The sequence below is a fragment of the Micropterus salmoides genome, unplaced genomic scaffold (assembly GCF_014851395.1).
Source record: "Micropterus salmoides isolate LMB-PRFRI ecotype aquatic unplaced genomic scaffold, ASM1485139v1 Ms_hic_scaffold_9, whole genome shotgun sequence".
Classification (NCBI taxonomy): domain Eukaryota; kingdom Metazoa; phylum Chordata; class Actinopteri; order Centrarchiformes; family Centrarchidae; genus Micropterus; species Micropterus salmoides.
Window position 1 is genome coordinate 15948863 of NW_024044681.1, and position 15424 is coordinate 15964286.

General features: G+C 40.9%; 1 protein-coding gene across 12 annotated transcripts in view; it reads right to left on the minus strand.

Moving 5' to 3' along the window:
- rapgef6 (Rap guanine nucleotide exchange factor (GEF) 6) overlaps positions 1-15424 on the minus strand; it is a 159728-nt gene that overhangs the window by 6266 nt on the left and 138038 nt on the right. For 8 of the 12 annotated variants that reach the window (XM_038707574.1, XM_038707571.1, XM_038707576.1 and 5 more), the window contains 10 exons: positions 13708-13875; positions 13267-13482; positions 10499-10710; positions 9786-9909; positions 8579-8602; positions 6867-7087; positions 5641-5814; positions 5388-5507; positions 4947-5066; positions 3290-3539 (listed from right to left, as the gene is read on the minus strand). In XM_038707574.1, the coding sequence (XP_038563502.1) occupies positions 3290-3539; positions 4947-5066; positions 5388-5507; positions 5641-5814; positions 6867-7087; positions 8579-8602; positions 9786-9909; positions 10499-10710; positions 13267-13482; positions 13708-13875 (1629 nt within the window). The remainder of the gene's footprint in view (positions 1-3289; positions 3540-4946; positions 5067-5387; positions 5508-5640; positions 5815-6866; positions 7088-8578; positions 8603-9785; positions 9910-10498; positions 10711-13266; positions 13483-13707; positions 13876-15424) is intronic. The other 4 variants (XM_038707570.1, XM_038707569.1, XM_038707575.1 and 1 more) reach the window with 2 other exon arrangements.

Sequence of the window (15424 nt, forward strand, 5' to 3'; positions counted from 1 at the left end):
GTGTATGTATTAGCATATTTACATCAATACTTTCAGTGTTAAATAAAATAGCCTGGGTAAGATTCAAACCAAGGATAATATTAAATATATAGTTAATTCTGTGTCAGAGTACTGAGACCTGGTGAGAAGTAGAGGCAGTGTACATGTACCAAGCCTAAAACTATAAAAGAAAGAAAGAAACAGAGAGAGGGGAAGTGAAAACTGTGTAGCACAAGATTACAACAAACTGTTGAGTGGTGGTAAAGTTGGAGGCAAGTCATACTGAAATTAACTGATAAAGAAAAGCGAGCAAAGGAGGAGGGTAAATAACTATAAAAAGCTGTTGGCTGGAGGCCAGAGAGTCAAAACACCAACAAATGAAAGTAGGATAAAGTTCAGTTTCACACAGATGATCCGCGTTGCCTCTTTTCAACTTTCAACCAAAATGTCACAAGATGAATTACTATACAGATTTTTTTAAATGTTTTTTGTTGTTTTACCTGTAAAAATACAGTTACTGTGAATGTTCAGCCTTTAAAGTTAATACCTCATCTGTCCACTTGCTCTTTACAAAATGACAACAAAAAAATTTGACAAGGATTCCTGCATGATAGATAGACTATGTCTGGCTTTTCATAAAGCAGCAGTTTGATTCACTCACACGGTTTTACAGGACAAACAAGCCACTCAATGAAACTGAGCCATATTTCATAAAACAGGCCGGTGTTACGCGGCAAGGCTGCGGTGGTAATATAATATCAGAGAAGCAGACAGATTATTTTATCCAGCGATGTTTTATAGCCTCCATTTTGTTAGACAGAATGGCCTGATCATGGAGGAACAATAAACAAACAGCAGACAATAAAAAAGGTGTGTTGTTTACTCGGCCAGATTGAAAAGCCGCCTGCGTTAAAACCGATACGCTGTTAACGGAGAAGAGGAGAGCAGAGGGCAGTAAATGTGGGATGCTAATAAAAACCTGCAGAGTTTTACGACTTCCTGTTCAGAGTTTTAACGAGGAAAGGACATAATTGGAATCCAGCTGGGTGAGGAAATGGAAGAGTGGCTTGAGGTAGCAGGCCATGTACGTGACGTGCATTTTTATTTATTTATTTATTTTTACTCATGTTGGCTGTTGGGAAGGTTTCTGATGATTAAGTGTTTGTGTGTGAGTGCATCCCCGTGGTTTGAGGCTTGAGTCATGGCTGTGAAAAAGTTATTTGCTCTCATAACAAGGTGTGGGTATGATGTGTGCTAACGAGGATCCTGATAAACAAATTAAGAAGTTTGGAAGATTGGATCTGTACACTACAAAATGAAAAGTCCATCTTGAAAAGAGGCCCAAAATCTTATGTCCTTAGGTTAGTTTAGCCCTATTCGGACGAGATTTATTTCTGTAAAGGGAGGAGGGGTGATAATGCTGAGCTAGTGAGTGCTTTTAATCCCATTCGTAATGCATAAATCCTAATTATCTACTGTTTTACTGAACTTGCAGGTCGTCCAGTAATCTCAGTTCAGTCCAGAGAGAAACCGTGTATCTCACTTACATCAACTGTTTGTAGGCAAAAGCTCACTGTAACCCTGTGACTTGAGTGCATATACAGTGGGTACGGAAAGTATTCAGACCCCTTTAAATTTTTCACTCTTTGTTTCATTGCAGCCATTTTCCAAAAATCAAAAAAGTTCATTTTATTTCTCAGTAATGTACACTCAGCACGCCATCTTGACATTGACAAATTTATTAAAAAAGAAAAACTGAAATATCACATGGTCATAAGTGTTCAGACCCTTTGCCGTGACACTCATATTTAACTCAGGTGCTGTCTATTTCTTCTGATCATCCTTGAGATGGTTCTACACCTTCATTTGAGTCCAGCTGTGTTTGATTATACTGATTGGACTTGATTAGGAAAGCCACACACCTGTCTATATAAGACCTTACAGCTCACAGTGCATGTCAGAGCAAATGAGAATCATGAGGTCAAAGGAACTGCCTGAAGAGCTCAGAGACAGAATTGTGGCAAGGCACAGATCTGGCCAAGGTTACAAAAAAATTTCTGCTGCACTTAAGGTTCCTAAGAGCACAGTGGCCTCCATAATCCTCTAATGGAAGACGTTTGGGACGACCAGAACCCTTCCTAGAGCTGGCCGTCCGGCCAAACTGAGCTATCGGGGGAGAAGAGCCTTGGTGAGAGAGGTAAAGAAGAACCCAAAGGTCACTGTGGCTGAGCTCCAGAGATGCAGTCGGGAGATGGGAGAAAGTTGTAGTAAGTCAACCATCACTGCAGCAATCCACCAGTCGGGGCTTTATGGCAGAGTGGCCCGACGGAAGCCTCTCCTCAGTGCAAGACACATGAAAGCCTGCATGGAGTTTGCTAAAAAACACCTGATGAGACTGATGAGACCAAGATAGAACTTTTTGGCCTTAATTCTAAGCGGTATGTGTGGAGAAAACCAGGCACTGCTCATCACCTGTCCAATACAGTCTCAACAGTGAAGCATGGTGGTGGCAGCATCATGCTGTGGGGGTGTTTTTCAGCTGCAGGGACAGGACGACTGGTTGCAATCGAGGGAAAGATGAATGCGGCCAAGTACAGGGATATCCTGGACGAAAACCTTTTCCAGAGTGCTCTGGACCTCAGACTGGGCCGAAGGTTTACCTTCCAACAAGACAATGACCCTAAGCACACCGCTAAAATAACAAAGGAGTGGCTTCACAACAACTCCGTGGCTGTTCTTGAATGGCCCAGCCAGAGCCCTGACTTAAACCCAATTGAGCATCTCTGGAGAGACCTGAAAATTGCTGTCCACCAACGTTTACCATCCAACCTGACAGAACTGGAGAGGATCTGCAAGGAGGAATGGCAGAGGATACCCAAATCCAGATGTGAAAAACTTGTTGCATCTTTCCCAAAACGACTCATGGCTGTATTAGATCAAAAGGGTGCTTCTACTAAATACTGAGCAAAGGGTCTGAATACTTATGACCATGTGATATTTCAGTTTTTCTTTTTTAATACATTTGCAAAAATTTCTACATTTCTGTTTTTTTCTGTCAAGATGGGGTGCTGAGTGTACATTACTGAGAAATAAAATGAACTTTTTTGATTTTTGGAAAATGGCTGCAATGAAACAAAGAGTGAAAAATTTAAAGGGGTCTGAATACTTTCCGTACCCACTGTAAACACAGTGATTGTATTATGTTTATCTTGACATTGCAAAAAACACTTTTTTTAAAGCACTTAAAAACATAGTTTATGTTTAACACTCTTTTCAAATGAGCAAAATGAGCTGAACTGAAGTGAATTACCTTGTGCTGGGCTGGTTGTAATCAGCATTTAAGTGTGCATGCGTTGCCACTGTGCTCTCAGCAACAGCAGCAGCCAATGTAGTAGTACTAATAGCAGTAGTAGCACAGTTCCTGTTGTTGCTATTACACCTGTCGTCAAGCCCGGGAGCCGGCACGGAGTCAACTGAACAGATACTGGAGCGGGAGGAGATCTCGCTGTGACTTGAGTCCGACAGGTTGTCTGCTTTACCAGCCGGTAGAAGGGTGTAACCTGGACAGAAAAGAGGAGAGGGCATTTGTTTACATTTGAACATGGGAGCAAGTTTTTTTAGGGAACGTTTGACAACCACTGCACTTCAAGTCACCCTGCACCCAGGAGATGACAAAACACTAAAATCCACACTGAGTTGAGAATATCGGGAGACAATCTGAAATTTTGGTGCCCTTTTTAATATCAAATAGTTAAAATAACACTTTTAATCCAGTAGGAATCCATGTACAGTACTTAACACACATCACATTCAAAACCTACACTACATCAACAAAGAAAGGATAGACAAATGCATCTTTTTTTTGTTTAAATGCATTTCAAAATCGGAAAACAAGTGAAGAATGTTTCATACTGACACAATTTCCTTAATGTTGGGATTAAAAAGTTAAGGTAAATAAACTTTCTGCTTTCACAATGATATATTTTGCTACATTACACCCACGAACAAAGAAGTGCTGCGAGAACTCAGAACAAATTGAAATGGCTTTGCCGTTACTAGCTCAAACAAGGTCTGCCTTTTCTCTATCTGCTTTGACGGTTCAATGTAAAAAAAAAAAGTCTCTCACTTTCTACTGTTCAACTCATGGTGGATATGAGACTCTTTTCTCTCAACTAACACTCGCTTTTGTGGTTCCAAAATTAAATGTGGCGGCATTAATTTAAGAGGCGTGTGATGGATCCTCTAGAAACGTAATCGATCATCAACCTCCCATTTTATCTCCAATTCACTGCTGTTTACTCAGCAAATAGGTGAATCAGTCAGTTACTGTCTCTGTCAGACAGTCTTTCTCCTGGTGTGTCTGTCCCTGCAGAGCCAAAGGAAGGGGTTGGGGCTGCCCGACCTCCTGGCTCTCTTCTCTGCCTGTCCTTGTCTCTCATCCTGAGGCGAGGGGGGCACAACCTCTCCCGCTCCCTCCCTACCAAGCAAATGCGGCCTGACTGCCATCAGTCTCTCTCTTGACTGACTCCTTTTCCTCAGTATCCTGAATGGTGACATCAGCCTCGTCGTGATGGGGGACTCTGGGGGTTTGGGTCTCATTAACTGGGGCTGGGAGAGAGGTGATAGAGTCAAGGGTCCCCACCCAGGCAGACTGGGAGGAGACCCAGTGTGGAACATGGGATGCACCCCTTGCTTATCCGTAGGGCTTCCTGGTCTTACCCTCTGTAACATTAGCCCTGCATCTTTCTGTGCACCCTGGTGGTTCTGCCCCCTGGATCTCCCTCTCCTTTGCTCTGAAGAAAACAAGCCTCTCTGAACTGCCTCCTGCGTCATCTCCTCTATCTCCTTTTCCACTTCACTTCTTTTCTCCTCCTTCTCCTCCTCTGCCTCATTCTTTCTCTCCCTGCTACTCTCTCGGCTGTGCTGCCTGGTCATCAGTAGGATCCTCTTGTGTAGGAGAGTCCCACCTATGCCATAGCTGCGCAAGCTGACATTGCCGGCCTTCGTGCTGGCGTCGCTGGTCAGTGATGATGAAGATCCCGACAAGTTCATGTGGCTGCAGTTCTGGGACTTGGCCATGCCTCCTACTGAAAAGGCAGAAGGAAAGCTGAAGTTAGAGATGAAAAGAAGGGCTTATTATTTAACTTGAAACAAGAGGATAGTTAGGTATGTCAGTCAAAGGATGCCTAAAAGGCTATCCCAGTTACTATTTATAGCAAAAAAACAAAACAAAAAACATAAATCTAATATCCTGTGCAATTCTATAATTTTCAAGGAAAGAAAAGTATGAAATGAGTAAGTCTGCTTGGAGGTGACTGTTTAACTAAGTCTACTCTGGGCCTCTTGTTGACCTCAACTAACCTCCCCTGGATAAAAACATACAGGTTGAAAAGGTTTCTGTATCACACCTTTGCGTGGGGAGCCCTGCGGCGACACCGTGGGGCTGGAGTGGAGAGAGGAGAGGATGGAGATGGTGTCATCTGTCGAGTTCACTGGAGGTTTCTTCACTACCTGGGGAGAGTTTGAGTCTGGAGAAGACAAAAGAGAGATAACGGTTACAGAAAAGTAAATAAATTCTGAATAGAAGGAGGCATTAAGAAGTAACCCATGACAACACAAGGTGCATAATTATGATATACAGTGAAGTGCAGGTGTACTAACTAAGTGTGCCTATGTCCTTGGCAGTGCTCTTCTTTCGTAGAGGGTTAAGTGGGACCTGGACCTGAAGGACTTGTGAGACCCTGTTTTGTGTTTTCCCAGAGGGCAGAGTTGACCGCAGAGACACCGGAGACATGTCCGACTTGGTGGATCGTCTCTCATTCAAGTTCTTTGACACTAAAACCACAGGAAGAAGACAACAGTGTTTAAACATAATGCAATTACTTAAAAACATCTACCAACTTTTTCACTGACTAAACTCTTTCTGTTAAGTTCAGCTATTCTGTGTGAGGTATGTTAATGGCAAGGAAATGTTAGTCAAAACAAATAAACAAATATTAATTATATAAATACAACATAGGGCAGCAAGGGTGAGAACTAAGAAACCTTTCAAGAACCACCTAGATTTGATTATAAAACTCATATCACATTTTTCAAATGTTTCAAGACTTTCCAGAACCAAGTAGAAAACATACATTAGATCTGTTTTGCAGTTAATCAGATACAAGATTATGACATTCAAAACTGATAAAGGTATCACGTTAGCATACTGGTATTCCTTGGCACCGTCACACAGTTATAAAAAGAGGGAGGATTTGATTAATATTATGGTCAAATACTAATTCTCTCACAGCTGTGATGAACCAATGACACACTGATACAATTCAGATGAACAAAAAAGTAATTTCAGCACAATGACGCATTGTCACTTTAAAGAATTCACATTTCAGTTATTTTTTTTGTTCTACAGAGGATTTGGATGATACAAAACATAAATAATGCAGTGATCTATCAATTAATTCCTGTTATTTTCTGCAAGAGATTTGCAAATACACTAGGTGGCAGTGCAAGCCAATAACACAAATAGAACGTGTGTACAGTACACACTGTCAGATCTCTCTCTCTCTCATATATATATATATATATACCCTCTTTGTCCATGTCCAGCATAACATTTCCTACAGTTAAAACCTGAAAATATTTTCAGCTGTACCAAAATACCTAAAAGTTCAACTCAAATGTATGCAATGATTTATTTGTACTTTTTACTCATATTTGTCTGTGTACCAGGTATATTGAGGGTTAAAGGGTTTATTTTCTACTGACATAGAAAGATATAGAGATAGATAGATAGAAGGATAGATATCTCTCTCTCTCTCTCACCAATAAAGGTACTGATGAATAAATATAAACTGATAACTTAGTAAAGTAGTTTGCACGTTACTCACAGGTGCTGTAGGACGGTTCACACTGCAGGGACATGATTTGGTGTTTCTCCTCGTCAATCTCCACCGTCAGGTTGGACAGGTACTGCTTCACCTTTCTGGCCATCTGAGCGTCTTCGTACAGCTTCTTGGCGTTGAGAAGCGAGCTGCGACGTACTCGCTTTTTATGGGCGCCGCCCTGCACATCCAGCATGTTGGAGTTGGTGCTGCCCTGACTCAAAGACCTAATGAGGGGTTAGAGAGAGGGAGGAAGAGGAGGGAAGGAAGGAAAGGGAGGAGGATAATGAGGACATATAGAAGAACAGGAGATGAGAGGAAGAATATAAAGGAGAAGAAAGAAATGGGAGGAAGTAGGGAGTGTTAAAGATAGATAATGAGATGTGGAGGGATTTCAAAGAGGTGAGAGAAATGAAGTGTTGATAATGAGCACAAGATGAAAGATGAGGGAGAAAAATGAAGATGATATGACACGAACAAAAGAAATGCATGTGGAAGTATAGAAAGGCAGATTGATGGAGAGAAGGAGAGAACGGTACACTGCAATCAGCACAATCACCAATAAAATAGGCTACTTTATCAAATACCCCTTCTACTATAAAATCTGTACATCTGTCTTTGTGTTGTAGCATAGCATTTTGAAATAGGACCATGCAACTGGGAGGGAGGCAGCTCTTGCTGGTGTGCCATGCTATCACAGTACAGAACAGCAGAACATTCTGTCAGATGGACGCAAAAAGGGTTAGGAAACAAAAGATGCACAAGATTCGATATGGGGAATATTATGGCAGGATGCAGATATGAACAAACACCAAACCTGAGTCAAACAGCATCGGTTAATATTTGTCACGTTTTGTTTTACTTTGCCAAGCAGTGACATGTTCAAACCTTTCTTTTTTCCCCTTGAGCACTTCAAGGACTTCTTGTCTATGTTGATTTAAAAGTTGATGATCTTAGTCCATTTAGTAGCTGTTCATCTCTGTTCAACAACTGTTTCCAATGTCCAAAATTTACTTTGAACTTCAAATTTTAAGCCAACATGGAAGAGACGTCCTCAAAGTGCTCATATAATTTGAAAACTGCTGATGAACATTATGTGATATCATCAAAAGCTCTAGAGCAGATACTGAATGGACTTTGAGATTGTTTGATAGGGGTTGTAAGCTGTTTTACTTTTATCATTTTAATTTCATTATCTAATATGTACTATGGTATGTACACACCAGGACTTTCTGGGACTTGCTTAATTGTTGATTGTTTAGTCAATAGAATTGTGTTATTTTAGGTTCTATCTCTTTTCTTGCCCTGTATCCTTGTATGAATGAATGACAATAAATCTGAACTTGAATTTACAGTAAATGCCAGAAATTTTAGACAATCTTCTTTACCATCTACCTATGTCTATGTGAACGTGTTTAGACCATCTTGGTAAAAACAAACACTAGGTATTATGTAAAGCTACTATATGATTCAAACATACAATCTTATGAACAGGGCAAACAATTAATGGGTCAATGATGGACTTCAGTATGGTTCAGGTAAATGGGCACTGCAAATGGAAGGGTTAATCACACACAAGCACAGGCAGACACATGTACACTCAGATAAAGTAAGGGGGGAGTGCATGCAGAGCTTATGGTGGTGGGGGATGCAGGGTGAATAGAATTTCTGCTGGTCCAGACTGAGACAGGATGAAACCGGTACCAGGACAAACTTACCCTAAACTCTTCCACCTCTTCTTCCTGCAAGCAAGAGGTGTGAAGATTGAAGCGTGACTTAAAAGACAAGTTCAGGGGTCGGGGTGGACAAGACTATGTAGAGGTCATGCCACAACAAACAAACAGGAAATGACTGGAGATGGGACGACACCAGACATATGACATCTCCCCATATCAACCTGAAGAGTGCACGTTAGGGCCTTGTGCTTCACACACTCATGAAAACAGGCTCGTTGCGTCACCTTTTGGGTTTTTTTGAAAAACCACTGTCATATATGATACATAAGACGGAAATATTTTTAATCTGAAATAAAAAGTCTTGGGAAAAATATCTTCTCTGACATATTGAGCTTGTAGTAAGAAGGGAATGTCTGCAGGGGGCAATCATGCACTGTAGCAGTGACAGACTGTGATAAACACACAAACGGAGTGATAGAACTACACACTGCGGTTGGCATCAATTCTTCCTCACTTCCAGTCGATCTATGCCTTGTGTCCTTTTGCGGCTACATTCCAGCAGAGCTATGCAATCGAACCAACAAGAACTGTGAACTAGACAGGAAGTGAATGGGAATTGATCGAACCAGACCTGAAGTGTCTGCCTGATCCTGTTGACGAAGGATCCCGTTTGGCTGGTGGAGGAACGGTGTAGCGGTTCCCCTTTTTGCTCACATTTGTGGTCTTCTGTATTGAAGTTGTCCTTTCTAAAAACCTGCAGTCTACTTTGCTATACTGGACTCTCTGCAGTCATGCCTCTTTCTGAGAAGTGACAGTTTGGACTGAACGGAAACAGGAAGCGTTACATATATTTAAAAGGAGCTGATGATTTGGTATCACTTACTACACCACTATGAACAGGCTTACTTGTTGACAGTAAATTAATTTGAAACACTATGCAAATTAACTGTGGATTGTGTTCTGTGAAGCTTTCTGAGCCACAAAATTCCCCTCTGGCTCCCTTTCGCAAGACATTTTCTATAAAAAGCTCCAAAATTTATATTTTCATGGCATTATCCTTGGAAATTCTTAGCTTTTCTGGCTTTATTAGAGATCATTTTTGGATGTGGCACTTTTGTGATGTAGCTGCTGTAATTAAAGCCCCACACAGGGGTTTTAATTTTATCACTGGTGATTTGAAACAGCTTTAAGCGACCAGTATCTGTAAAAATTATACTTTTAAGGCCTCTTCGTATCAAAAATAACCAACCTCTGTCTGAACATGAGGGCAGGGTCCATGTTCGCTGAGGTCAACCGCACCACATGTCTGATCTCCTTGGCGATCATCCTCAGCTTCTCAAAATTCACAAGACCATCAACACTGGAGTCATTGCCTGAGGGGACAAACACAAGTACGAAACACACACACACAAACTGTCAAATCTGTAAAAGAAAAAAAAGCTTTCTCTCTCTCTCTCTCTCTCCATCTCTATCTATAGGGACATAGGGGAGATGCAATTTGCAACAATATTCCTAAGTAATATCAAAGTAGAAATCTCCTCTTTCTTGTCATTCCTCTAGGAGATCAAAGCGGTGTCTTACTTTCATATTGAGTCAGGCTGGGTCGTTTGAGAATTTTAAGAAACTTGCACAATTAGGGAAACTTTCTTTTCAATTCCTATCATGGCTGCCCCTTTAAGAGAAAACCTTTAAGGAGAAGTCTGTTTGGGTACTTTTGACTTGACTCAGTGAGATATCTTAAAAAGGCAATATGGGGAAGCCTTTAGCAGAAGTAAACCTCCTGAGTGACAGACATTGACCTTCCTCACAACACAGAGGAAGTAGGTGACATTAATCTGTACGAAATGACATGTCAAGCTTGAGAAAAGTTATTTTAGGTGTTTTAAAGTTTATAGACAGTTGACACATGTAAGTAGCTAATACACGCAAAAAAAATTCTGGGCTTTCCACACAGCCATCTACCTTCATGTAAGAAGGTGAGGTCCTTCTTGACCACTGGGAAGAGCGGGATGATGGGTGGCTGCATGCTCTGGCTGCTCAGGATGTTGCGGTACTTGGCCATGTTCCTGGACGGGTCAAAGACATCCTGCAGGTCTCCGAACAGCTTCTCGTACTTACTGGGCAACTTCTCCCACGAGCTCCGCAGCCGAGCCACCGGTGCCAAGTTCAGGCCACTGTGTGAGCGACGAAAGGGTCGCAAGGAGGGTGGCAGAGAGGAAGCAGGGAGGCAGAGATAAATAGGTTATGGTGGGAAGAAGGGAGGAGAAGGGTGAAGGTAGAAATGAGGGAGGGGGAAGAGGGAAAGGAGGGGAGAGGAGAAAGAAGAAAGGAGTATCGTTTTAGTGTGTATGTTCAATCCATCCAAATCAAAACCCCATACTGGCAGTAATTACTCCATTTCGAGTTAACTATCTTCAGTTAGCAAGGTCTCCATTTTCCAGAGAAGGCGGCCCCTTTGAGGCGATGTCATCGCTGAGCAGACTCATTTAGACAGCTGATAATTATGACTGACACAGCATTTATTTCTGCTCTCGTCTTTCATTATCTGTCCAGTTCCTGTCCCTTGCTCTTTCGCTCATCATCTCAACTGCTGCTACTACCTTTCTGTGTCTCCCTCACTTTTTTCTCTCTTGTGTAGGAACAGGTTTGTTTTTCCAGACTTTCTGCATGAAATCTTTCACACACACACACACACACACACACACACACACACACACCTCCCAGCAATACCCCTGTCACCAGGCAGGTTATGCATCAGAGAGCCATATGTGCTAAGACCTCCTGCTGTTGGGAGGAGTGTCAAGGTACGTGGAGGTCAGACACTTCTTCTGTTCTGAAGAGCCTTTTACAGCAGCGAACAGAGGATCACCATACTGCTCAGCTCCTTAAAATATGAGTTCAGATCTAAGACCCAATGTTACAGCTAAGAGGACAGCTAAGACTCCTTGGTACATTAAGAAAGAAAGTCGAGAGAAGGTTGTATTGCAGAAACTGTAATATTAATGTGCATCACTGTAGATGTAATAATATTACATATATTACAGAGATAGCTGTTGCAGAACTGCATCATCATGCATTTAGTTTTAACGCATGATGCTGTAATATTGCAGAAAATATCATCAGTGATTGTTTATACTAAAGATACTGTCGAAGAGCACACTACAAAACAAACGTCCAATTAACCAGGCTAGGCAACAGAGAGAACATGACGTGCTGTTTTTGAATAAATTACTCTCGGGACTGGGACAGTGTTGCAGCAGAAAATGAGCAAACATGGACAGATGACATCATCTCCAGGTCCCATTGACATGGTCTGGCAATGAGGCCACAATGTTGCTATTGTATGTATAAAAATAATTAGTTTAGATTAATCATAGTCAGGAAGCACAACGGAAGCTTACCAGCTGAGCTGCCCTCATTAAAAGGTTCTACAGGATTGATCTACACTTCTTATATTTCTTATCGGTTTGTTTATTTGATCTTTTTAATTTTTTCAAACAAAAATGTACTTTCAGTGCACGTGTAATTCAAAAAAGATTTATCATCTAACCACAGTGCATTTGTCAAAGGTATGGTCTGGTTAAAAAGCATATATATTGGAAACTGGCATCACATTTAATTAGTTTTTTTGTGCGTGTTTGTTATTTTTAGATCAATAAGAAACAGCTGCAGGACCTAGAAATCTGCTTTTAGTTTTGATATTGCCAAAGACTGAGAAGACACTACTGAATAAGACATAGTGTCACCTGTCTAAAAATTTAGGATGTTTTACAGATGAACAAATATAGGGAAAACTGAAGTGGCCCTAGAACAGAACGGTCAAAATGGGCAACTGCCCTATACCCTAAGGGGCTCCGAAGGCCAATTAAAAACGGCAATTGTAAAGTCCTGAGGTGGCCCCTGTGTTTTCATCCCATCCTAAGGTAATAGAGAGGCCCTGTGTCTAGTTTTTTTTAGTTTAACAAGGCACAATGACAATACAGTACATAACATACGTCGTTTATCTCATTTTATTGTATTATGTTTTATTCTATTTAATTTTTGCTTGTTGTACTTTTGTTTTGAAAGGTGCTATATAAATAAACATATTATAATGTAGTATTAAAAATGCGTTCATAAATACAAACAGATGAATACAGTAAGTGAGTAATTTCCAGCATAAACCCAGACACACTTGCTCATGAATACACACGTATGCAAATACTGGTGGGTTCAAACCCAATCACATCTCCAAGTTCATCCTTAAAACACCATACCAGCACTAACTTGCCTACCCTCAAGAGGGTTTTATCCCCCTATAACAGGGCCACAGTACACACATCCTCAGCTCAGTCTTACAGGCATCTAGAGCCAAACCACAGAATCCGAGGGAATTAACAATAGCAACAAACAATAAGTGTAGCTGTTGCTATGGGACCCTGTAAGACTGCAGAGGCAGCGTCTGTGTGGTTTAGGAGAATCAGGGCAGATTCAGTGAGCAGGCAGGAGGGGGAGGGAGAGGGAAGGAGGTGAGGCAGGTTCTCCTGAGGATGTGGTGAAGGAGATTGTGGCCAAAGCTCATGTGGCACAAAAGCTGTCAGGGGAGACGGAGTTAATGCTAGCTGTCGCCACAGAACAAGAATCCTGTCTTTGAAGCTACTACTAGGAGGCAAAAATGATGAAAACATGTGTCACCATTCTTAATTTAGAACGCCAATACCCTCTTAAGACAGTTTCTACACCGAGCCCACCTGATAATAGCGAACATGGAGTTGAAGTTCTTGCACTCTCTGCAGTGCAGGGCGATCTTGATGAAGTGTTTGATGGTCTTCATCCTCTTCAGGGCGTTGGGTTCCTTCAGGATCTCTGTGGCGACCCAAAAGGTCTCCTGGTTTATCACCTCCTCAAACTTTTTCAGATTACCACTTCCAATCGAGGAGTCTAGCTTAAACAAGTCGTCGACGTACCTGGGAACCATGACAAAGAAGTTCAAATAGATCTTTTGAAACAGAGTACAAAGACTAATTACTGTGGTGCTCAATGTACAACCAGTAGTTTTATTTCCTCCTATTGTCTTGTCTGAGCTTGTTTCATTATCTTTTGTCTTGACTGTAACACAGTTTATGAGGTTCGTTTTTGAAAACTTCCATACAAAACAGCCATACCAATTAAAATGTTAAACAACTACATACTCTGTGGACTCGATGTTCCTGAAGAGTTCAAAGTCTCTCATGGAGAGCTGGGCAGCAACCTCCATGGTGCTGAGCTGCAACAGAGATATCTGACTCTCTCTGAGGAGATCCTGGGCATCCTCGTCTGAACACAACGTCTCCGTCTCCATATTGTTCTTCAGGTAGTACCTACAGCAGAAGGAGCAGAGGGAAAGATGATAAGATGTGGATGTTTGAGCATTACTATGAATTAAAAACATTTCTTCCTGGTTTGTTAACGTTCATTTTTAACAGCTTGGAAAGGTTTATATATATATATATATATATATATATATATATATATATATATATATATATATATATATATATATATATATATATATATATAATATATATATATATATATATATATATATATATATATATATATATATATATATATATATATATATATATATATATATATATATATATATATAAAAAGTGTTTAAGTTCTACTATAGCTGGTCCTGTTGTGGACACACATGAAAACCACAATCTAATGTAATGAAGGCATTGCAAACTATATTTCTGCAATTATCTTATGAAGTTATTCATAATAAGATTCTGATATCCCCAGACTTCTCTTGCCAGTCTATCACTTCTGAGAAACCCCAGGAGCTACACAAATCCTGCAAAAAAACAAACAACAAAAAAAGAAAGATGAATAATGAGGTCTAAGCCTTTGAGTCTAAAGACAGAGAGGGGGATTAACTGACATTAATTACAAAGAGTACAGGATATGCAGGATGTAAAATACTTTGAGTGATACCATCCCTGTGTATTTTTAGAGCGCTAGGTGCTAGATCTGCAGTATCCCCAGATGCATTAATATAGGTTGCAGAGGCAGACAAGTGGGTGGACAGGATCCAGTTTTTCAGCCAGCTGTAACTTTCTCTTAAAAAAAAAAAAAAACCCACCCTAGATAAATCTTCTGAATGTTCCTCCCATTCACATTTGATCCTAAAAGGGGCACATTTTCTGTCTCCAACTTAAGATTAGTTTCAGGAAAGAGGAAAAAACACTGTATTGACAGATTACGGTCATATTTTACCTTGGGGTAAAGATGGTGAGAGACAGAATGAGAGAGGAGAGAGGGGCGCTCAGCAAAAGAGAGGCAGGAAAGACGACCGGTGAAATGAATGAGAAGGAAAGAGCCCTTTCTCTTCAGGCCTGATGTCCAACAGTTTTCTGTGAGAGCCTCTAGCAGCAGGCCATCTCTCTTACCTTGTTATGTGCTTCTATGTTTATAAATCTAAACCCCCCACTCCCAAAGTCCACTCTAATGGAGCTGTAATGTGGTCATCTAGGAATGCAGCATCTTAGCGCCCTGTAGACCTACAGCCCTCAGGGGCAAAGTGTTGGCATGGACGTGGCTCTAAATTGTCCTCTGTTACTCTGCCAGAAGAGCTGCAGAGAAGAGCAACTAACAAGAGGAGATGCGAGGATGTGAGGTAAAAAGGAGCAAGCTGAATTTACATTTTTGATAAAGCACAAGGCATGTTTTTGTCTTTTGGGTATTATCATCTTTTCAAAAACAAGTTACAAAGTGCTTTAACAAGTGTAAAGTGCTCTACAAATAAAGATTATTATTATATTATTATTATTACACTCAGGAGAGCACAGGAAACACAAAAGGACAGAAGAGAAGACGAGAGGGGACCTTTAATGGTCCAGTTTTCTTCCTCAAATTAAAATT